At 49.3% G+C, this 24,819-nt stretch overlaps 1 protein-coding gene across 11 annotated transcripts in view; it reads right to left on the reverse strand.

Annotated features, from left to right (window-relative positions):
• CLIP4 (CAP-Gly domain containing linker protein family member 4) overlaps positions 1 to 24,819 on the reverse strand; it is a 114,361-nt gene that overhangs the window by 25,272 nt on the left and 64,270 nt on the right. For 4 of the 11 annotated variants that reach the window (XR_011386721.1, XM_051843050.2, XM_051843051.2 and 1 more), the window contains exons 12-17: positions 24,418 to 24,552; positions 19,302 to 19,425; positions 14,344 to 14,408; positions 7,695 to 7,767; positions 2,715 to 2,840; positions 577 to 652 (exon numbers count right to left, since the gene is read on the reverse strand). Coding sequence is in view for 8 of the 11 variants with exons in the window: in XM_051843050.2 (XP_051699010.1) it covers positions 616 to 652; positions 2,715 to 2,840; positions 7,695 to 7,767; positions 14,344 to 14,408; positions 19,302 to 19,425; positions 24,418 to 24,552 (560 nt within the window). In the remaining 3 variants the exon portion in view is untranslated. Of the gene's footprint in view, positions 1 to 576; positions 653 to 737; positions 2,841 to 7,694; positions 7,863 to 14,343; positions 14,409 to 19,301; positions 19,426 to 24,417; positions 24,553 to 24,819 lie in introns of those variants that run through there. The other 7 variants (XM_051843045.2, XM_051843046.2, XM_051843044.2 and 4 more) reach the window with 5 other exon arrangements.

Below are 24,819 nucleotides of genomic sequence, written 5' to 3' on the forward strand. Positions count from 1 at the left end.
AGGCATCACCTCTCGCCTGTGACGCCATCGCGACACGCCCGCAAGCTGAGACTTGTCCAGCCTGTACCCAACCCTCATCAGGAGCCAGTGTGGTTTCTCCTGGCCGCTGTGTGACAGCATTTGTACATAAGGGCCTCTGTGCCCAGGGAGACCGGCAAACTGCTGCTAAAAATAGATGTGCCGGTGCGAGTTTTCTATCTGCCGCTGTATTTGTAATTAAAAATAAACATAGGGGCTGATGCTGTGGGTAAAGCCACTGCCTGCAGTGCCGGCATCCCATATGGGTGCTGGTTTGAGTCCCGGCTGCTCCACTTCCGATACAGCTCTCTGCTATGGCCTGGGAAAGCAGTGGAAGATGGCCCAAGTCCTTGGGCCCCTGCACACGTGTGGAAGACCCAGAAGAGGCTCCTGGCTCCTGGCTTCAGATCAGTGCAGCTCCGGCTGTTGCAGCCATCTGGGCAGTGAACCAGCAGATGGAAGTCAGTCTCTCTTTCTTTCTCTCTCTCTCTCTCTCTGCCTGTCCTCATTCTGTAACTCTTTCAAATAAATAAATAAATCTTAAAAAAAAAAACATACCTTCACTTGTTGAGACAACGCATGAACCTTTTTTAGATTCTACAGGGACAGGATGAGACAAATCCAAGCCAGTACTCTGAGGACAAACAAAATGCAAAGCTTAGGCCCTCTGAGTCTCTGAGGAGGGGAGTTGCAGGTGAGGTAAATAACAAGATTCCAAAACCAGACAGCTTCCCTTTTTATTAATGCGCAAGTGAATTCTGAATGACACTCAGTAAGCAAAACACAAGTAAAAACACCCAATTTGTATGTAACCTGTAAGCTTAACATGTTGTATGGGTTTAAAAGACACAATTCTTCAACTTCAAAAATAAATCCAGTGTTGGCATGACTGTCTAACTTAGAGTGTTTTATAATTAACAATGAATTATAGACACCCAAGTTCAGCGTGGTAATGGATTTCATGTTAAGATATAAACAGATTTTGGAGAAATAATCTATATAATAAAATAAGTTTACTTTTTGAATTGCAGTACAATCATTTTCTTCAATCAATAAAAATATTCCTTGATTATAAAGCAGCCTTATTTTGCAAACGTCTTTCAGGAAAATAGCTCTAGCAATATTTTAAATACCATACTTTTTTTAAAGGCAGCAAAGTGACAGAAGTTAGATTTAAAATAGTACATTGCAAAATAGTTCAATATTATTTCTAAGCACAAAGCAAGCCCCATTCTAAAGGATACCTTTAATCTTAGGAAGCAAACCGTTCCAGTATTTCTGCAGTAGTTTAAATACTTACAATAAATGATACACCTTTACAGCTGTAGGACATCAATTTCAATGTGTGCCCACAATACAAACATTTTCCAGGTTGCCTCGGATGCTTATGAAGCTGTTTGTTAACATGGGCCACAGAAGGGAAATAAAAACATACAATTCTGCAGCTTTGTAAATACAACAACTGGAAATATGCAAACTGTAACCATAGCAAACGCAACACCAGCTCTGGGGAGTAAAAGAAAACAAACGAACAAACAAAAACCCACAAGTCGGAAACATGTAAGTGAGTCACACACTTCTAACACATCTTGACTTGCTCTCTTCGGTTAAACGCATTCTCATAATCTTTCACATCCCAGGAGGAAAAGACGGCAAACCGTCCACAAACATGAAAGTGCTTTGTGTTTTAAAAGTGCTTTGTGTGTGTGGCGGGGGGCGGGGGCGGGGGGGTACATATATACCCAAAAACAGAGGCTAAGCAGGGATGTGCAAAAAATTCCAATGATAACTAAAATTCATAAACCTTAATCATGGGCCGTATTTCAGCTCATCCCTACAAGGCAGCCGAGCTGCAGGAGCAAAATCTGACAGCACATGCTTTGCAGAGAGGAGAGGGCACTGGGGCACAGGTCAGGAGACCCAGGTTCCACTCCTGCCCCTGCTGGCCTTGCGTGGGAGAAGCTGCTGGTTCCGCGCATGGCCCTGGCACCTGTCCAGCCGCAGAGCGCTGCCATAGCTCCAGAGGAGGCGTTGCCCAAAAGGCAAAGAGCTTTGCCCCAAAATATAAGAAATACACTAGTCATCTAGCTATGCTTCTCTTGCTGTGCCTAGAAGTGACAAAGCACAGGAAGAAAGGGAAACTCCCACGCTGCTCACAATCACGGCGCCGTGGGAAATCCGCTGGGGACAGAACAGGACGAGCCAAGCCACGCAGCCGCTGCTCACCTAAGGACACACTCTCCGCTCAGTCCCGCAGCTCCTCGGAACCGAGAGCTTCCCAAAGGACTTATTTTGACCACGATCCCCAGCGTTCGCGCCCATGGCTTTTTAAAGAAGTCTCTTGAATGGCTCTAATGGACTGTATGGAGGTCACTACAGCATATCGTCAAGATTTCAAGAATGGCTACGTAAAGTAAACCATTTGCCGTGGACGCTTTATTGTATGCCGTAGATGTGCGCAGTGTGTCTAGGAGCTCACCGAGGGCTCGAGGAGCTTCGTTCAACAGTTTTCACCCACAAGCTTTGAGCCGTTTATGCCCCGGTAGGTCACTCTGCTGGGCCTCACCAGGACGCCGTGGTTCGGCTTACAGGTGAAGTAGCGCCTGTCACCCACCGCTCCGTCATTCTTGCCCCTGGCGCTTCGGAGCTCCAGGCCGAGCCACATGCCGGAAGCAAAGTCCGTGGGGCCCACGTACCTGACCGTACACATCTCGTTGGAGCTTGTGAGCAGGACCTGGGACCCCTCGTGCAGCCTCACGCTCCCTTCCAGGCCACCCCCAGAGGTGGACGTGCTCCAGCTGCGGCGCAGAGCCGTCTTGGACCTGTTCGGGGGCGGGGGAGAAACGAAGAAAAAGCCTCAGGCGTGAGGGCCACACAGCACGAGGTCTCATGCTCAACCCCACGGCCGCGCTCAGAAGGCATCATCTTCATCGGCGAAAGGGAACCATTTAGATACTTCGCACATGTAAAGGTGGTGTTTGCTTTCGGCTATCGCAGTGCTGTCTGATATGGATTTAAGACTTCCCTGGCGATTTATGAAGATGTATGTGTTGCAATGCACACACATGCACCCACACGGGTGCTTCCAGTAAAATAACACTGACAGAACATGGCGGTGAGGGGCCAGCGTTGTGGCACAGTGGGCTGCACTGGCGTCCCGTATCACTGCGCCAGTTCAAACCCCAGCTACTCTGCTTCTGATCCAGCTCCCTGCTAATGTGCAAAGCAAGGGGAGATGGCCAAGTGCTTGGGCCCCTGCCACCAACAGGGAGACCTGGATACAGTTCTAGGCTCCTGGCCTTAGGCCTGGCCCAGCCCGGCTGCTGCAGCCACCTGGGGAGTGAACCAGCAGATGGAAGATCTCTTTCTGTGTCTTTCTCTCTCTCTCTCTCCTTATTAAATAAACAAATCTTTTTTAACATGATAGAAGTGGGGTGTCTGCTGTGTGGTCGAGATGCTGCACCCTGGGAGGCAGCAGACCACACTGAGTCCCAGGGACCTGGCTTTGCCTGGCCCAGCCCTAGGTGTTGCAAGCATTTGGGGAGTGAACCAGCAGATGGAAGGTCGAGTGGAAGCTTTTCAGAAGAGCAGACGAGTCTACCGCTCAAGCACTCTGACCCACGCACTCGCAAGAAACCGGAAACGCAAACACCAGGGGTGCACACAGTGATCACTTCACCTGGTGACGGAAATGCACACCTTTATCTGCATTTAATTTTTCTTCATTATTAAAATATATATTACACAATCAGTTTTCAGGATGAACGCTGTTAAGGAAGAAATGAGTACTAAATGAATTCAATATCTACACCAAAATTAATAATTTAAGGGCAGGCATTTGGTGCATCCAAGACACCTGTATCCCATATTGGGGTGCCTGGGTTTGAATCCTGGCTCTGCTCCGAATTCCAGTTTCCTGCTAACGCATAACCTGGGGAGGCAGCAGGTGATAGCTCAGGTGCTTGGGTCCCTGCCACCCATGTGGGAAACCTGCTTTGGGTTCCTGGCTCCTGGCTTCTACCTGGCCCAGCCCTACCCATCACAGCCATTCAGGGAATGAACCAGAAGATGGTTCTCTTTCTCTGCCTCTCAGACAAAATTACTTTATAAAATTTTACTTTAAAAGATTAATGGTTTAAGTAAACATTCTAGTTAAGAATGATCTGATTCGGGGCTGGCACTGTGGCACAGTGGGTTAAAGCCCTGGCCTGAAGCGCCGGCATCCCATATGGCCACCGGTTCAAGAGCCGGCTGCTCCACTTCCAATCCTGCTATCTGCTATGGCCTGGGAAAGCAGTGGAAGATGGCCCAAGTCCTTGGGCCCCTGCACCCACGTGGGAGACCCAGAGGAAGCTCCTGGCTCCTGGCTTCAGATCGGCGCAGCTCCAACCATTGTATCCACTTGGGGAGTGAACCATCAGATGAAAGACCTCTCTCTCTCTCTCTCTGCCTCTCCTCTCTCTCTGTAACTCTGACTTCCAAGTAAATAAATAAATCTTTATGAAAAAAAAAAAGAATAATGATCTGATTCAAGTTATGTTACAGCTTAAAAGCCCAGGGAAAGTTGCAGTATGAGCGACAGCTGTTCACTCTTCCATGTCTTAGCCACCTAGGAAATGGCAGGAGTGGGGCTGGGCCCTGGGAACCTGCACATCACAGAGAGTACGATGTGGTAAATACTGCAATAGAGTCTGTGTACGGTGCAGGAAAGCTCTGGGGTCTCAGGGGAGCCACTGCAGTGTGGAAGTAACCCTCGAGCTAACCCAAGGGATCAGCACACAGAAGCGTGCAGGCACAGGTCCTTCTGGGAGCAAAGGGCATTTATTACTTATTGTTTTGAAAGACACAGAGAGAGGCCGGTACTGTGGTGTAGCAGGTAAAGCCACCGCCTGCAGTGCTGGCATCCCATATGGGCGTCAGTTCGAGTCCCGGCTGCTCCCCTTCTGATCCAGCTCCCAGCTATGGCCTGGGAAAGCAGTAGAAGATGGCCCAAGTCCTTGGGCCCCTGCACCGGGCATGGGAGACCCAGAAGAAGCCCCAGGTTCCTGGCTTCAAATTGGCACAGCTCAGGCTGTTGTGGCTATCTGGGGAGTGAAGCAGCCCACAGCACGGGTTCCACAGATGGGCCCAAGGGAGACTCAGGCTGTCGTGGGGGGAAGCTGTGCTAAGCTCCTTACGATGGGGCCAGAGGCAGCCCCCAGGTCGGCTGGGCAGGGAGGATGGGCTCCCTGCTCCTGTCAGCTCTCGGTCACAGCTGGGTAGAAACCTCAAGTTCATTTTCTTCATCACTCCCATTCCAGGCATTAGACAGAGACCAAGCTGGAAGACGCAGCGATCGCTGCTTTTCTTTCTGCGACCTTTCTTTCTGAATGAAATGCACTCATCACCACCATCCCCATGCCTGACCTGGAAAAACAGATCCTGTTCTGCAACAATGCCACAGCGGGTGGCTGCCACCCTGCCCCACGCTTGCACACTCACGAGAGCCAATGTGGCCCCTGCCCTGGGTCCTTCCGGTTTCTCACCCAAGACTGCACCACCTCCACTTTCCACGCCCTTCTGGAAGTCTGTTTCCATATAAACAAGCCCGGTGTGTCTCAGCGCCCTGTCTCTCCTCACGTTCTCCAGCACACCCTGCTCCTGGACCAGCAGCAGCCGCCACGCCACCAGCCCGCCCCTGGGCACGCAGTGGCCCAGGCACTGCACTCTCTCTGCAACCCCTGAGTTCAGGGCCTGCTTTCCCAGCACCTGCAAGCACCTCAAAGTCTGATTTTTTCCAAAAAAAAAAAAAAAAAAAAAAAAAAAAAACCAGCAATCGCCAAATATTTCGCTTGTGTATTCTGTAAGTAAAGCTAAATCAGCGGTATAAAACACAGATTACATATTTGCTATAAAAGTTCATTTCTTTTCTTTTCTTTTTTTTTTTTTTTTTTTTGACAGGCAGAGTGGACAGTGAAAGAGAGAGCCCTCCAATGGCCGCTGCGGCGGTGCGCTGCGACCAGCACATCGCGCTGATCTGAAGGCAGGAGCCAGGTGCTTCTCCTGGTCTCCCATGGGGTGTAGGGCCCAAGCACTTGGGCCATCCTCCACTGCACTCTCGGGCCACAGCAGAGAGCTGGCCTGGAAGAGGGGCAACCGGGACAGAATCTGGTGCCCCAACTGGGACTAGAACCCGGTGTGCCGCAAGGCAGAGGATTAGCCTAGAGAGCCGCGGCGCCAGCCAAAAGTTCATTTCTTTTAAGCAGGTCCTGCCTATGTGGGTCCCTCAAGTATCAGTAAGATTCCTGTCTCGCCGAGCGTGACCACACCTCCTGTGTCACTCCCAGGGCCGGCTCTTACTCCTTCCCTGGCTGTCTGGGTCCTGTTCTTCCACTCAGCGCCACACTGAGCCTGACCCCTTGCCCCCGTCCCTCTGTTTCCTGGTGGTCTCTGGTGACTTCCTCCAGTCTGTCTAAGGCGGCTCCAACAGCTTCAGGACGTCGGAGCATAAACTGACTGCCCTCGAACTCTTTCAGCTCTGCAAGCAAGGAGACCGATTTCAAAATGCTCAAAATTGGTGATGATTTGGAGGAAGAAAAATGAAAAAAAGAAAGAAAACCACAAAACCTCAGCCAGCTCTGTAAACGGCACCTCGTGGGCTCTCAAGGCAAGTCGGAGCACTCAGGGGAACCTCCACCCGTGCACAGCGCTGTGCGGATTCCCTGCGCCCATGCTCAGCTGAGCACCAAGCGCAGTGCTGGGCTCCCGCTGCCGGGAGTCCAGGGCCTGGCTGCCCGTCGCTGCTTGGCCAGCTCTCCTTCCCAGGGCCTGGGGCACAGCCTAACCGGCAGACTTCTACAAAGGAATCACCTCTTCACTCAGTCTCGGAGAGCCTCACACTCCTCCAAAGGTGCAAGAGCTTCGGGAACTTTCTGAGAACTGTTAGCAGCAGTGAGACGCACGTGGAGAAATAAATGCAAGTGAAAGCAGACAAGGGCATTCTCTCTACAAAGACTCAACAAGCGGATGCGAGACCACAATCAAAATAACTGCCTATGGGGACTGCATTGTGGGCAGCAGGTAAAGCTGCCCTTGCAACACCAGCATCCCATACAGCACTGGCTCAAGCCCTGGCTGCTCCACTTCCCATCCAGCTTCCTGCTAATGTGCATGGGAAGGCAGCAGAAGATGGCCCAAGAGCTTGGGCCCCTGCACTCACATGCGAGACCCAGAAGCTCCTGGCTTCAGATCGGCTCAGCTCTGGCGGTTGAGGCCATTTGGGGAGTGAACCAGAAAATGGAAGACCTCTCTCTGTCTCTGTCTCTCCCTCTCTCTGTAACTCTGCCTCTCAAATAAATCTTACCAAAAAAAATCTCTAAATAAGGAGAATTTAAAATCAACCCACCCTACTCAAATGAAAACACAAAAATGTGAATTCCTCCAACTTTTATTAACAGCACTAACCTCTTTGAAGAGAAAATATATGCAGCGCGCTATTTCTCGCCACTGATGACATTTTTCATTGAGCTTGCAAAGGAGGGAGAAAAAAACTCCAGGCACCCAGCCACGCCTTCCCTCTTAAGTGCTACGATTCTACCAAGCGGGGCATAAGATACAAAACTCCACTGCTCCTCCTTCACAGAGTCCCCGGCACGTTCATCCTGAACGGGGTTTTTCTAAATCTTCTTAATACTCACTTGGCGAAAGCATTTCTTCTGCTGACCTCCTTCTGGGAAGAAGCGGAAGTTGTGCTGAAGCTTCTCCGGAAACCTGAATGGGGAGGTGAAGATCAGAGGAGGGAGTCAACCACACACTTCCAGTCCTCGCTACACCTTCTCTTCCGCCGCTTCTGCTACAAACGTCTACTGTAGCAAACAAAGCAAACGTAAATAAATTCAGAATACAGGGGCCAGCACTATGGCGTGGTAGGTTAAGCTGCTGCCTGCGATGCCAGCATCTCATACGGGTCCGAGTCCCAGCTGTTCCATATCTGATCCAGCTCCCTGCTAATGCACCTGGGGAGGCAGTGGAGGGTGGCCCAAGTGCTTGGGGCCCTGGACCCACATGGGAGACCTGGAAGAAGCTCCTGGCTTTGGCCTAGCCCCGCCCTGGCCATTGCAGCCATCTGGGGAGTGAAGCAGCAGATGAAGCTCGCTCTCTCTCTCTCTCTCTCCCTCCCTCCCTCCCTCCCTCTCTGTAACTCTGCCTTTCAAATACATATTTAAATATATATGTGTATATATATTCAGAATATGATCATAGTTTAGAATTCACTAATTGTTATCTTTATTTTCCTGCTCAAACCATGAACAAGTACAAGTAAGGTAAGACTGTGACCTTTCTTCTGGAGGTTTTTATTACAAGACTCCTTAAAAAAAAAAAAACACACAAAAATTACACATTGATAAGATTGACTCTTTTTACTATCAAGTGTTATCATCTGGATAATACTAAAAAATGGTTCAAAATCTTATTATTAAAGATATTCCATTTATAAACATTGAAAAATGCTTTAGACCTTATGATTATCAGCACCTCCAATTAACAGAGTAAAAAAACAAAACACTAAGACTTCATAAAGACATAAAAAATATGCTTTCGAAAAGAATAGGATTTCCAGTTCTGGTCATTTTGCCAAATCAGATGTGCTGAATCAATCTCTTGACTACAGCAACTCTAGTTTAAAACAACTGGAATTTTCTTATAAATTTTTTTACCTACTTGAAAGTCAGAGCAACTAAGACAGAGAGAGAGAGATTGATCTGCCTTCCATCCGCTGGCTCACTCCCCAAATGCCCACGATGGCCAGGGCCAAACCAGGCCAAAGCTGGAAGCCCAGAGCTCCATCTGGGTCTCTCACATGGGTGCAGGGGTCCAAGCACTTGGGCCACACTCCGCTGCTGTCCCAGGCCGTCAGCAGGGAGCTGGACCGGAAGTGGCCCAGCCGGGCCTCTACATGTGCTCTGTATGGACGCAGGTGTCCCAGGCAGCAGCTTACCCCGTGGTGCCATCGCACCTGTCCTATAACTTATTATTAAAATACTGTCGATCTCACAAAAAGAGGAACTACAAGAGGTTACTAATCACCCCAAGAATCCACCACCTTGTCTCATAAGGGTCTCCACAGACTCCCAGAGAACAGGGGCTCCCACCAGACTGGCTGTAAGGAGATGCGAAGGAGACGGCCCGGGAGTGGCCGAACGAGGGTTCCCCTGGCCAAAAGGAGGAGCCTGCACAGCCCACACTCAGGGCGAGGTTCACCCAGAGCGGAAGGGGACGCCGTCGGGGCGCAGGGCAACGCGGCCTGTGGGACCGCCAGGAGTCGCCCTCATTTTGTCCCCAAGGCACAGGAAGACATGGCAGGGATTACAAGGTAAAAGCAGTCCCCAGGCGGCAGCACCTGCAAGCACCTGGCAGAACTAAACAGAATCGTCCCCAAGGCCGCAACCCAGGATTCGAAGAGGAAACGACCCAGGACTCATCCGAGTAAAATAAGCATCTCGCAAGTTACGAAACTCACAAGGAAGGAGGCACCACCACGCAGGCTCGACAAAAATCAGACTCACAGAAGCGAGCTGCTCGGCCATTTAACACAGGATTTCAAACAGTGAAAGATGTCAGGGGAAAACTTGAAAACCCAGGGACGGTATGAGCACCGTGAGTGACCACCATGCAGATTTGAACAGAGCTGGGTAAAGCGCCAGGCTCGAGAGAGCTGGAGAGAGAACCGGGAAACTTGCAGGCAGAGTGGACGGCGCCCAGGGACAACAGTGAGGGGCTCAGCCGTGCGAGGGAAAGCCAGAGAGCAGCCAGCCGAGCCAAAGAGCTGAAGGTAGAGTGTCACAGAGCCCACCGAACGCATCGGTCCCCGAACCCCTGGGGACCGCGGACCGCAGCCACACAGGGGCATCTCCACCCAGACAAGAAAGGAAGCGGCGCCTTCGCCTGAAACCTTGGGCTCAGGAAGGAGACAAAGGACGCGGAGGGTGTTCGCCACCCACAGCCTCCTTCACAGACAGCGGAAAGGCTGTGCACAGGTAAGAAGGAAACAGCCCAAGTGCAGGTCCTGGGGATCCGTGAGTAAACACGTGAGGGGCCCACCCTGCAGAGGCGAACACAGACGCCGGCGCCTCAGCCTCCAAGAACTTTCTGGTAAAAACTTTAGGCTTTTCTAAGCATGTAATTTAAGTAATTTCAAAACAGCAATTTAAGACGTGTATTCACGGAGCGTATCTTCCATACAAACAGGGGGCAAGTCGAATGGAAAAAAAGAGGATCTAAGGAGAGAACTAGGGGTCGGCGTTGTGGCGAAGTGGGTAACGCCACTGCCTGCAACAGCACCATCCCACGGGGTGCCAGTGCACATCCCGGCTGCTCCACTTCTGATCCAGCTGACAGCCCCGGAAAAGCAGCAGAAGGTGGCCCAAGTGCTTGGGGCCCTGCACCCACATGAGAGACCCAGAAGAAGCTCCTGGCTCCTAGCTTTGGATAAGCCCAGCTACAACCATTGTAGCCATTTGGGAATGAACCAGCGGATGTAAGATTCTCTCTCTCCACCCAACTACCCTTGTAACTGCCGTTCAAATAGGTAAATAAATCTTTAAAAAACAACAAAAAAAAGTTATGCCATTTACCTTAACACCAAAAATGTAAGTATATAGTTATAAATCTTACAAAACACATACAAAATATCTGAGGAAACCTACAAACTTCTGATGAAAGAGATAAAAAAAGAAAGTCTCCCCTTATCTGTAAGGGATGCGTTCCTGATGGCTGCCCAAAACGAGGACAGTACCCTACCATATCCCATACTTGTCTGCTCTGATCATACACTGTTACAGTTTCACCTTTCCACTTAGAGGAGGCATTTTGCAACTTCTCTTTGGTGCATCTGAGTTGTCAGCATCACTACTCTGTGCTTAGGGGCCATTGCTAAGTAAAATAAGGGTTACTTGACCACAAGCAATACCACGACAGTCAACCTGATAACCCAGACAGCTCCTGGAGACAAGCACACATGTGCAGTGTGGAAATGCTGGGAACAGGATTTCATCCCTCAAGAGATGCGGCAGAACCACGAGCAAACTCATCATACTACTCAGGACGGCAGGCAATCTAAAACCTATGAATTATTTCTGGAATTTTCCATTTAATATTTTTTGGACCCACAGTTCACTGCAGACAATTGAAATTAAAAAAAAAAACAGAAATGGGGGAAGTACTGTAAATAAATGGAGAGACAGTCCAAGTTCATTAACGGAGAGACTCAGTGTGAAGATATCAGTTCCCCCCAAACTCGACCTGTACATTCTGGGCAATCCCAATCAAACTCCCAGCTGGTTATTTTGCGGATAGCAACAAACAGTAGAGCGTACATGGAAAGGAAACAGGCCTAGAATAACCAGCGCTATGGCAAAGGAGAGGCTCTAAGTCAGAGGCTGGACGTTACTCAACTGGAAGAGCTACGGAAGAACCACAATGATCCAGACACTGTGATGCTGGCAAAGGAACAAGCAGATGAAAGGAACAGAACAGAACCCTGAAAGAGACCCACAGATGCGGTCGACTGACCTCTGATGAAGGAGCAAAGGTGGTTCAATGGGGCAGGGGTGGTCCTTCCAACAGGGAACAACCGGACACGCACAATCAAACAACACATCCGGACACAGACCTTCCATCTTTCACAAAAAGTAACTCAAAACAGAACACAGACCTGCTTGTAAAGTACAAAATTACACAACTCCTAGAAGATAACCTGGGGGCCAAAACTCAGGGTGACCTTGGGGTTGGTAATGAGTTTTTTAGATACAACACCAACAGCATGATCCATGAAAGAAAAACACTGATTAACGTGGGACTTCATTAAAATTAAAAACTTCTGGTCTGTGAAAGGCACTGTGAAGAGAACAAAAAGACAAGTCACAGACTGAGAAAAAAATATTTTCAAAACACATATCTGGGAGCTAGCGCTTTTTGGCATAGTTTAACCTCTTCCTGGAGTGCTGGCATCCCATATGGACACTGGTTCAAGTCCTGACTGCTCCATTTCTGTTCCAGCTCCCTGCTAACAGCCTGGGAAGGCAGTGGAAGATGGCCCCAGTGCTTGGGCCCTCGCACCTGCATGGAAGACCTGGAAGAAGCTCCTGGCTCCTGATGGACCCAGCTCTAGATGTTGTGGTCATTTGGGGAGTGAACCAGTGGATAGAAGATATCTCTCTCCCTCCCTCCCTCCATTTGTAATTCTGCCTCTCAAATAAATAAATAAATCTTTAAAAAAAAAACCACACATATCTGAAAAGGTCTGGGAATCAAATATATTAAGAACTCAATAATAAGAAAGCAACAAATACAATATTAAATGGGTAAAAGATGAAACATGCCAGGGGACAGGACAGAAATAGGACTCATCAATCAAGCCCCTCCAGACCTGACATCATCCAGCTCCAGCTCCAAAACCATCAGGAGCAAGGAGCTCCCAGACCCCAGCAGGGACTTCCCCAAGCGGCATGCATGCTCCCTCAGAGCAGCCCAGTGTGACTGCACGTGACCTTCCCTGGCTGGCGGAGGTGGGCAAGGCCACCATAGAAAGAACCTCACTGGCACCTTGGCGGAACACCAAGCCAGTGCAAACCAAAGTGCCACGTGCCCAGGGGAAACCACTCCCCTCCACCTGATGGAGTCTGGGGCTCCTGGCTTCAGCCTGGCCCAGCCCCAACTGTCTGCAGGCATGTGGGAGTGAACTAGCAGATGGAAGATCAATCAATCTCTCTCTCTCTCTCTCTCTCTCAAGTAGATTAAAATAAACAAACATTTTTTGAAAAAAAAAATCACAGATTGCAAATAAACACAAGAAAGGGTGCTCCACATCTGTTATGAGCTGAATTGTGTTCCCACAAAAGTCACACACTGAAGTCCTAACCCCTCAGAATGTGACTGGGTTTGGAAACAGGGTCTCCAGAGAGGTCACTAAGGGAGGTCATATGAGTGCCCAATCCAATGGGACTCTAAGAGGAGACTGAGATGAAGACACACACAGCGGGAAAGACCCACAAAGACAACAGAGGGGGCCGCAACCTGCAGGCCAAGGACAGGGCCTGTGGAACTGCAAGACAGTAACTTTCTATTGCTTCAACTCCCCAGACTTAGCAAATGAACACAGCATCATACATCATCACTAGGGAGGTCCTAATTAGAACAGTACCCTATCAGAATGTCAGAAATCCGTAGGTCATAAAGTTAACCTCAACAAACATCTAATGACAGGCATTATGGAAATCAGTCTTTCACGGATGGCCATCCACATGGCAATGAAAATGAGAGCCTTACAGGACATGAAATTACCTCCAGGTAAACAGACACACAGCAAACTCAAGAATAGAAACCTTTCTGAAAGCAATACAGGAAGATATCCTTATGATTCCTATTTGAGGAGAAGATTTCTTAAGATAAACAATACCAACTCTGGTTTGCTATTTTGACTACATAAAACTTGTGTTCATCGACAGATACCCACAAAAATCAGGGGAAGTGGAACAAGTGACAAACTGAGCAAGATATCTTAACACACACATAAAGACAAGCCACCCAAAAGAGAAATGGGCAAGAAACTTGAATAGGCACTTCACACAAGAGGAAAGGTACAGAGCCCATGGGCACCAAGAGATATCATTTAAGTCAAACGGGACTAGCTTTGAGGTGTACTCTGTAGATGGGAATGTGCATTGCAAGGGGCTGGTGTTACAGGAAGGGGAAGAGGTGCACATCCCACTGCAGAAACAGCTGCACTTGGGTGCACCAGTAGAGTCTGTAATAGGAAAAAATGGGACAGGATGCAAAGAACCATTAACTGTACACAAATCATGTGTTCAATGGAATGCTAAATAAGAACTAAACATATATTATTTATGGGTGTATCTATATATGGGTGACAAAAATATAAAGACAATCAAGGAATAATTAATATAAAACTCAAAACTCATAATCTTTGAATGAGGTGTATGAAGAGGGAGGCAGATGATGGCGAGTGGGGATCAGGGCTTTCCATGGCACAGTAAGTTATACTCTTCAGATGAGGGCAGGTGACAGGTGTTTGCTCTGTAAGTCCTCAAACTATACAAATACTTTTTTATGAGAAGCCTTCAGAAAATTGATACTATGAAAACTATGCATGGATTTCAATTTTTTTGCATCAAAATAAATGTTATCTTTAATTCATTTTTCCCACATGCTTTCTTACATACCCAAGTCTACTCTTTAATACACACACATGCTCCATAATAAAAAATTTTTTCAGTAAGTGGAAAGCAAAGGAATAATTATTAAAAAAGCAAAATTGTATGATCTTACCAGGATAAGAATGATTCTGTTTATTTGAAGAAATTTCTGAAAGAGTATCCAGGGAATCTGTTATTCTGTGAATAAAACAAACAAAGTGTACCTCATTAGACACAGCTGGTCTTCAGACCTAAGACTTGCTCTCAGCTAAGCTTTCACAACTGTTATTTGTCATTCATTCAACATTTACTTAGCACCTATGAGCCAGGCATGAGCTTTAATCTAGCATGGGAAATAGGCAATAATCAAATAAAAGAATTACTCACTATCTAAGGAACACTAGCATGGAAAAATTCAACTTAAAGTGAATTCACTTAAAATAGGACATGGGGTGGGTCTTTTACAGCAGTAAAACTGCTTGGAACACCTGTACCCCGTATCAGAATGCTTGGTTAAGAGTCCCTGTCCCTCCATTTCCCACCTAGCTTCCTACTGATGCACACCCAGGGAGCCAGCACATGATGGCTCCAGTATTTGGATCCCTGACACCAACGTGGGGAACCCAGCTGGAATTCTGGGCTCCCGAATTTGGCCTGGTCCAGCCCTGGTTGCTGTAGGCATTTGGGGAGTGAAGCAGCTGATGGAAGAGTTATGCCTGTGTCTCTGTCTCCTGTCTGTCAACAGGAGTGAAAAATAAATTTAAAAAGTAAAAGGGATCTTTAACTTAACTTCAAGGTGTGGAATTAAAAATTATGAAAATAGGGGCCAGCGCCGTGGCTCACTTGATTAATCCTGCACCTGCGGTGCCGGCATCCCATATGGGTGCTGGGTTCTAGTCCCGGCTGCTCCTCTTCCAGTCTAGCTCTCTACTGTGGCCCGGGAGTGCAGTGGAGGATGGCCCAAGGGCTTGGGCCCCTGCACCCGCATGGGAGACCAGGAGGAGGCACCTGACTCCTGGCTTCGGATCGGCGCAGTGCCGGCCGTGGCGGCCATTTGGGGAGTGAACCAATGGAAGGAAGACCTTTCTCTCTGTCTCTCTCCCACTGTCTATAACTCTACCTGTCAAAAAATAAATTTAAAAAATTATGAAAATAAGCTTGTTTATATTAAATTCAATAAATGTTAGGCTAAAGTTGTAAAACTATCACTAATTCTTAGGTCGGGAACAGTGTTTATTGGTTGTGTAATGTGTAACTTTTCTGATAAAACTGCATGGTTGATACAATTCAACGTCCCTTACTCGACACAGTCACAAAGGCCCGGTTCCTGATGGGTTTCTCTTTATTTTTTGATACTCAAATCATTACTTTTAAAAAGCTAATTCTGACAGCCTCATTTTCTTGCACCTGTTTACTGACCTAAATCTGCAAGGCCTTCGTCTGTCAATCACTTCGTTACCAGCAAGGAATCCTGCAGCTCCTGCAACACTTGCAGTTTCATCTCCCGAATCCTATGCCTCATTTCCCATGGTGTGCAACACACAGCAATCAATGAGAGACTGATGGACACAGGCAATACGGCTCAGTGAACAGGACAGAGGTGAATGAAGTGCTGACGGACAGCTCAGGGGAACTGGATTCTAGATGTGATCAGCTCATGAGTAATAAGTACCTGGCGGTGAGAACTCAGCAAACAAATACGATGCCAATAACCCTCACGGGCACAGGCATGTGAGATTAGGTTCGATTTCACCACTGAGTTGTCTTGGAGTTTGCTACAGAAACACTGATCGACTTATACACTAACTGCAGAAATTAGCTAAGTGGAAACGGAGTGGCAGCAGGCAGGTCTGCACAGCCATCCAAGCAGAGTGATACCATATGCAAAGATGGGAGGTGACATTTTCAAAATGGGAAGAGTGGGACAGGTGCTGTGGTGTATCTGGTAAAGCCTCCACCTACAGTGCCGGCATCCCATATGGGTGCCAGTTCGAGTCCCGGCTGCTCTGCTTCCTATCCGGCTCTCTGCTGTGGCCTGGGAAAGCAGTGGAAAACGGCCCAAGTGCCTGGGCCCCTGCACCTACATGCGAGATCCAGAGGAAGCTCCTGGTTCCTGGCTCCTGGCTTCAGATTGGTGCAGCTCTGGCTGTTGCAGCCAGCTGGGAAATGAACCAGCAGATATGAAAGGCCTCTAGATAGATAGATAGATAGATAGATCTGCCTCTGCCTTTCTATAACTCTTCCTTTCAAATAAATGGATAAGTCTTTAAAAAAAAAAAATGGAAAGAGGGCCGCGGAGGCCAGCTCTGGTCCCTAGGCCATGCGAGCTGGGGTTGGGACAGGTCGCCACCTGGTTCAGGTGGTTCACAAGTCGCCCTGAGCACAAAATGCCCCACATGAAGAACAGTGGGTCTGCAGAGAGCTCCAAGCTGGCTTAGATTAGGAGCGCCTGCGAATCAGGGACTACGTCTGTTTTACTTGCTTACAGAATGCCTAGCACAGCACAAAGCGCTAAAAGACACTTAATAGTATTTATGGTGGTGAATGAGACAATCAGAGGAAGACAGGAAGACAGCTGGATGGAGGCAGCAGTTCATTCACACAGAGCCCTGGTTCTTTTAAGAGAAGGGGGCTGCTTTTAAACACACCACCTTACAGAAGACCAAACCGAAGGCAAGCAGAAAAACAAAGCACAAGCCCCACGCTCCATCAACAAAGCGAGGAAAACACAGAAGCTGTAAGGAAGTGGCTGCACCCTGGTAAGCAGAGGGAACAGCCGTAGCAGCGTGAAAAGCAACGAACCCAGGAATCAGATGTGATCAATATTCACTGTGCCTGGCCGGCGCTGCGGCTCACTAGGCTAATCCTCCGCCTGCAGCGCTGGCACCCCAGGTTCTAGCCCTGGTTGGGGTGCCAGTTCTGTCCCAGTCACTCCTCTTCCAGGCCAGCTCTCTGCTGTGGCCCAGGAAGGCAGTGGAGGATGGCCCAAGTGCTTGGGCCCTGCACCCGCAAGGGAGACCAGGAGGAAGCACCTGGCTCCTGGCTTTAGATCTACGCAGCGCGCCAGCATTTGGGGGGTGAACCAATGGAAAAAAGAAGACCTGCCTTTCAAGTAAATAAATAAATCTAAAAAAAAAAAGAGAGAGAGAGAGAGACAGCAGCAGTGGGTCAGTGAAGACACTAGGAGGACAGGGACTGCAACGGCGACTCAGCACAGATCGGTCATTTGTGAGACAGAGGTCCTGTCCTGAGGACAGTCGCTGGGGCTCCTGTCGCCGGTGCCCAGGTTCTGGTGCCAGATGGCCTGGGCTCAGCTCCCCACGTGACCTCTCTGTGAAACAGGGACACCCACAGAGCTGCTGTAGAGGCGGAACGGGGAGCACTCCGGGAGCACTGCAGACAGAGCCCAGCACGCCCAGGTGCCAGTCATGGCTATCCAGTGTTCTCTGTTCACAGGGTGGCTACACAAAAGAGCAAACTGCCCAGCAGGAGCTCAGGAAAAACAACAACAACAAAATAACACAGCAGGCGGCGTTGGGCTCTGCTGTGAACTAACCAGCTCTGTGACTGTGCCTAAACCTAAATCTCTTGATACTTACTTCACCTGCCAAACAGGAAAGATCCTAAGAGCCTGCAGCAACGTGGGCTCAGGGGACTAAGGGGAGAGGCGCCACGGAGCCCACCACTCACTCAGTGCTCAACACGTGTCTGCAGCCACGGCTGCTGCTGCCCGGCTTCCGTGGCCACGTACTGACCAGGATGAAACAGAATAACATCTACGTGAAGATGCTGCATAAACTGCCAGGGAATGTGTGCTAAATGCTATATGATCGTAAATAGAAAGGGCAGAATTATATCAAGTATGGCCAGCGCCGTGGCTCACTAGGCTAATCCTCCGCCTTGCGGCGCCGGCACACCGGGTTCTAGTCCCAGTCGGGGCACTGGATTCTGTCCCGGTTGCCCCTCTTCCAGGCCAGCTCTCTGCTGTGGCCCAGGAGTGCAGTGGAGGATGGCCCAAGTGCTTGGGCCCTGCACCCATGGGAGACCAGGAGAAGCACCTGGCTCCTGCCTTCGGATCAGCGTGGTGCGCCAGCTGCAGCGCACCGGCTGCAGCAGCCATTGGAGGGTGAACCAACAGCAAAGGAAGACCTTTCTCTCTGTCTCTCTCTCTCACTGTCCACTCTGCCTATCAAAAAAAAAAAAAGAATTATATCAAGTACATCAGAGAAGGAGATCGACACAAAAATCATAATGGAACTATAGAGTAAGAAAAATACCCGGCGGAAGAAAGTGGATATAAAAAGCTCAGTTTGCCAAAAGGCAGGCGCAGACTCAGGCTAGCTGTCGGGGAACCAGACGGCAGCTCCGCTCACAAATGTGGTTACACCGTACACGTTCTCTCTCATCTGAGGAGCACCGTCTCGTGTCCTGTCCACTGAGAGGCAGACCGCGCCAGCGTGCTCAGCACACAAGAGAAGCCCTTCCGCTTGGAACTGCACGAGGATGTGCTTCTGCTCGAGTGAGTCTGGGAAGGCAGAGCGAGGTGGGACACAAGTGTGCTGTGTTGGGGAAGCACAGCCAGGAGGTGTGTTGCAAATAAAATCCTGGAGGCTCCGCGTTCCTCCAACGTCGGCTGCCTATCTATTTTTGAAAACTAAAGAAATCAGAGGGAAAAAGCCATTTTGGTTGCATTAGGTTTGCAGGAGAATGAATGGGGTGCCTGCTGGCAGGAAATTTAATGTAGTTAGGATGTGACTGAGGCAATCAGAGAGCATTTTTACTTTTGTTTGCACGACAGATTAAGCTCGCAGCTCTCGCTGTTCTTCGCGGCAAGCGCCACCGCTAATAGCCTCCACATACTCATAGGGTTTGCAAATGAGGGATACAGGAGGTTTATAAAATTGCAAATCCTCAGCAAAGCAAATTTAGCTTTCCACAAGCCTTCGCGCTGAAGAAGGTGGCCGGTTAACCCCTTGAAAGGAGACAGGAGCTGCAGCCGACACGCGTCTCCAGTGTTAAATGAGATTCACCGTGTATCACGGCAAATCACAACAGGTTCCTGGCAATAAATGCACATTTCCTTTGTCTCACCTTTGCACCCTGGATGGGGGAGCAAATATTCCATATCTTGGAGAACAACTAAAATACTGCACACCTCCGACGGAGCCGTCATTCTTGCCGTGAGGTTTTTCCAGCTCTATTCCGTACCAATATCCTGGAACATGAACACTGCATTTTAGAAGCATCCGCACTTTGTTCAAAATCATTATGCTACATTATATTATAGGAGCCCAAAGTCTGGATGGCTTAACATTTTCACAAATGACCGAAATGATGGTATATCATTTCGGATGATAAAATTACAAAATTGGAAAAGTGGGGAGAATCGTCACACAAGCCTAATTGCACAGCAGTGCGTTAAGGGAGGAAAATGAAATAAAATAAACAGAAACTTGGCGAGGATTGGGTATTATGCAAGAAGTAGATGCCCAAAATACATTCAAAATTACAATGAGTAATAAAGTGTCCTTGACTCAGTGGCAGAGTGTGTCCCGGTGACAGAAACACAGCACAATAGTGAGATGTATAAATCAGAAAAGGGGCATGCGAGCCTCTCATCTCACTCTCCCAACACTAGAACATCAGAGCAGCTCTTGAATAATTAAAGGAGGACAGAAAGAACACAGGGACTGCCACCAGACTCCACGGTGACTCTGCTTTCTCTTCTTTCAACCCGAGATGAAAAGAAAAATTACTTTTAACCTAGATGAAGACTTAGGCTGACTGATGAGAATTTTCTCAAATGCTTTCAGTTTTAAAAGGGCCCTTTCTGAGGGAAATAATGGGATTTCCTCAACTGTAGAGCCTAAAATTAAAGTCGGGAAATTGATTTTTTTTTTTTTTTTTTTTTACAGGCAGAGTGGACAGTGAGAGAGAGAGACAGAGAGAAAGGTCTTCCTTTGCCGTTGGTTCACCCTCCAATGGCCACCGTGGCCGGCACACCGCGCTGATCCGATGGCAGGAGCCAGGTGCTTCTCCTGGTCTCCCATGGGGTGCAGGGCCCAAGCACTTGGGCCATCCTGCACTGCACTCCCTGGCCACAGCAGAGAGCTGGCCTGGAAGAGGGGCAACCGGGACAGAATCCGGCACCCCGACTGGGACTAGAACCCGGTGTGCCAGCGCCGCAAGGCGGAGGATTAGCCTAGTGATCCACAGCGCCGGCCGGGAAATTGATTTTAATACGTCCCCACCTATATAAGGAAAAAGGACACACAACCCTGGAGCGAGGACTGTCCCTCTCTGAGGGTGCTGAGAGACCACTCCTCTATGATTTAAAAGGGGGGAACGGCAGGAATGGTATTTGATCTCGCACCATCAGTTATCAGGTGCAAAACAAACACGTATACATCAAGACGCACATGGCAAATCACAAAACACAAAAGCACTGTTCTTCCAGCTTCCGAGTGCAGAGCTGACTGCTAAGTCAGCCTACAAGTGCTTGATGCTTGCTCCTCGCTCACGCTCACAGAGATGGCGCACGCGCGTCTACCTGCAGAGACCAGGGTCCGAGCTGTTGAAAAGGTCCCTGTGTGACCAGAACCTCTGACACTCACAGGGCCCTGCGACACAACGTGAGGACTGGCTAGGGGTGGGCCTGGGGCACGGCAGTTAAGACGCCACTTGTGCTGCCTGGGGTTCCAGTGCCAGTTCAGCTTCCTGCTCATGTGTACTGGGAGGTAACGGGCGACGGCTCAAGTATTCAGGTCCCTGTCACCCATGTAGGAGATCCAGGTGGAGTTCTGGGTTCCTGGCTTCAGCCTGGTCCAGCCAGAGATATTGCAGGCACCTGGGGAGTGAACCAGCAGACGGGAGGTCTCTTTCTCTTTCTCAAATAAAGCAAATAAATTAAAATGCAAAATAATTTAGAATTTTTTAAAGGGGGAAGTGAGTGGGCAGGCATGGTGGTGCAGTGAGTTAATAAGCTGCATCCCACATCCGAGTGCCCGGTTCGAGTCCCAGCTACGCCACTTCCAATCCAGCTTCCTGCAGATAAGATCCTGGGAGGCAGCAGGTGATGGCTCAGGTGACGGGGTCCCTGCCACCCGTGTGGGAGATCCAGATGAAGTTCTGGGCTCCTGGTTTCAGCCTGACCCAGCCCCAGCTGTTGCAGATGGGGGAGTGAACCAGCAGATGGAAGCTCGCTCTCTTTATCTCTCTCTTCCTCCCTATCATTTTCCCTCCCTTCCTCTCTCTAGGCCTGTCTTTCAAATAAAAAGAAAGGAAAAGAAATGCCTACACACGTGACGTCTGGCCACACGAAGGCTCAGAACCGGGCCGGCACGCTTCTGAGCGTCCTGAGCCAAGTCAGCCAGGCCGCCACTACTACTTCCCTGAACCCCACACTAGGAATTTGCCAGATTTTACTCCTTCTGCCTCCTGTGCTTTCCTCCTTAGCTTTTGCATTTCCCACTTTAATTTGCCACGTGACTGCTGCATGCTTACATATAACTGGAAAACGTGTTATAGCAGAAATACATTGAGACAAGCCTCGGCAGCAGGGACTGCGCGCTCTCTAGAAGCAGTGCATGTGGAGAGCTTCCCATTTAAATGTCAATTCTCTTTGCGAGGGTGGCACAGATAAAAATCCTGAAGAGGCTAAAAATGGGCTCGCTCTCAGCTCCAGGCCTTAGAAAAGTCTGCTGCTGTTTTGCCAAAAGCACTGATCCGACCTAAACTTTTGACGCCACAAGAAATACAGGGCACCCCCCCCCCCAACTCCCTGATAGGCAGGATGACTTTAACAACAAAGTTTCCAAGATTTTTAATACTGGCTTTTACTACCCGAATTTCAAATTGCTTCACATTAAGAATTTTAAAAATTAAAAGTCTACCCAAAACAATGAACTGCATCCAAAGAATCGAAGTAACATAATCAAGGAGAACTCGGAGACACAGGTAACGGTGAAAAACAACCTGCCGTGGAATTCCTAAGCTTTTATTGGGTGACTGCATTGGGCACAACGTAACTAATTTCTATTACTCCCTGGAGACCTAACGGAGCCAGGCATGATGAAGACATAGAACCCATCTCAAATCGGCTAGTTGGCCGACCACGAAGAGCGGCATTCGTGAGCAGCCGGCACCATGGGACAGCAGGTGAGGCCACTGCACACAATGCTAACTGCCCAGATCAGAGCTCTGCTCTGAGTCCCGGCTGCTCCACTTCTGACTCAACTCCCTGTGAATGTGCCCGGGACAGCAGTGGAGGATGGCCCGAACGCTCGGGCCCTGCTGCCCATGTGGGAGATCTGGAGGCACCTCCTGGGTCCTGGTTTCAATCTGGCTCAGCCCCAGCTATTGCAGCCATTTGAGGAGTGAACCAGTAAATGGAAATGGAAGACATTCATTCTCTCTCTCTCTCTCTCTCTCTGCCTTTCAAATAAGTAAATAAAATCTTTAAAAAAAAAAAAAAAAAAAGTGGTGGCCGGCGCTGCGGCTCAGTGGGCTAATCCTCCACCTTGCAGCGCCGGCACACCGGGTTCTAGTCCCGGTCGGGGCGCCGGATTCTGTCCCGGTTGTCCCTCTTCCAGGCCAGCTCTCTGCTGTGGCCAGGGAGGGCAGTGGAGAATGGCCCAAGTGCTTGGGCCCTGCGCCCCATGGGAGACCAGGAGAAGCACCTGGCTCCTGCCTTCGGATCAGCGCAGTGCACCGGCCGCAGTGCGCCGGCCACAGCGGCCATTGGGGGGTGAACCAATGGAAAAAGGAAGACCTTTCTCTCTGTCTCTCTCTCTCTCATTGTCTAACTCTGCCTGTCAAAAAAAAAAGTGGTAGTAATGAAACAAGCATGTGTTGGGAGTGAGTGCCCCTCAGCGCCCTGCTTCTGCCCATCTGGTGAGCAGAGGCACTGGCTGCCTTGGTTCCAGACTCTGCACAGACATTGTGTAGGGGGACAGCCTCGGGGGAGAGAGTCTCCCCCAGGAGCAAATGCTCAGTGTGCTGGTGCAGACTCCTTCCCCAGGCTCCTCTCCAGAAACAACAATGGGAGTGTGGGTATCACCCGGCCCTGGCAGCCTCAGCCTGGGAACTGGGGCTCAGGGAACAGTGCGGGGACTCTGGTCCCTGCTGTTACTGGGAGTTGTGGAGCCCTTCATCTCTGCCCCAGGATTCTCACAGTCTTCCACCAACACCTAGGAAGCTGGCTGGCTACCTTGTTGGCTTGAAAATCAGTAAAGTCAAACCTTGGTGTAGTTCTCAGCAGATTAACACAAACTTTTCTTTAAAAAAAAAAAAATCAATGTTCTAGCTAATCTTCCTATAACGCTGCAATGCCACCAAGTGTTAAAGCAGGATATTGCTTTCAGAAACACACAAGCGAGATTCCATTCAACTGGCTTCTACTGAAAATTACAGGGGCTGGGAGTCCAGGCCACTCGGAACTCCTGCATCCCAGCCGGCTTGGCGCCCTAGCTCCGTCTCCGATTCCAGCTTCCTGGGAGGCAGCAGGTGACGGCTCAAGTGCTTGGGTCCCTGCCACCCACAAGGGAGAGCCAGACCGAGTGCCAGGCTCCTAGAGCTGTTGTGAGCGTGTGGCAAGTGAGCGAGTGAGCAGAAGAGACTGCTTTCTGTTTCTGTTCTTTCATCTTGAAAATAAATTTTTAAATAATTTTTTAAAAATAATGTAAATGAAAAGCGCCGAAAATGCAAAAGTTAATAATCTTTTTACTTCAGGGAACACAGCACTGACTGCTGATTGGACATGAAGACGTAAGCACAAAGATGTACTTTCAAGGCTCCAGGGCACACAGAAGCTTTCTCGCCGTCCTCTGAACCCTTTTGCTTTTTCTTCTCTATACCGGTCTGATGAAATCTAAAGAGTTCACTCATTATCGGCTCGTCTTAAAGATTATCCTTGGCAAAACTCCAGTCCTGAGACGTCCTCTGTCACTGAGCTCACCGGCGCTGAGTGAGAGGAGACGCGCAGTGTGACAGCTCGCGCTAACACGGGACAACTTACAGCGGGCGGCACAGGAGCAGCAGGAGTCACCCTGAGGGGACACAGCTGCATTCCACCATCCTTTCACAGCGCCTGGGCCACGGCCACTGTGCACAGGAGCTCTCTACAATTGGGTTTCCTTTACACGTAAAGCTGTCAACCCCGCTGTATTCTGAAGCATCGAATGCAGCAAAGAACGGACAGCTGAGTTACCTGGAGCAAAGTTCGTTGTTCCGAAGAACCGGACGGTACCGACTCTCTGGCCTACGACCAACACTCTGTCCCCAAGCTGGAGCTCCCCCTCTCGGCAGGAACTATTTGCTACAGATGTTGCTGAGGAGTTCAAACCTGCAGAGGTGGGGGCCGGGGGGTGGGGGGTGGGGGGCAGGGAGAGAGGAAAGAAAAGAAAGGGGAAAAGACTCAAAAAGCACATTAGCCCAAAAAAAAATTCACTGCATATTCTAACTAGTGTAGTTAGTTGGAGGTAGGTTTTGGTATTTGGCGACTTATTTTATATGCACCTGCAGTTGTTTCTCTCACGTGAGGTCCAGATGGTGACAAGGAAGGTGAAGGACCCCGAGAAATGATTGCCATGGGACATCGACTCTTCCAGGA

This window comes from Oryctolagus cuniculus, chromosome 2 (assembly GCF_964237555.1).
Source record: "Oryctolagus cuniculus chromosome 2, mOryCun1.1, whole genome shotgun sequence".
Lineage (NCBI taxonomy): Eukaryota > Metazoa > Chordata > Mammalia > Lagomorpha > Leporidae > Oryctolagus > Oryctolagus cuniculus.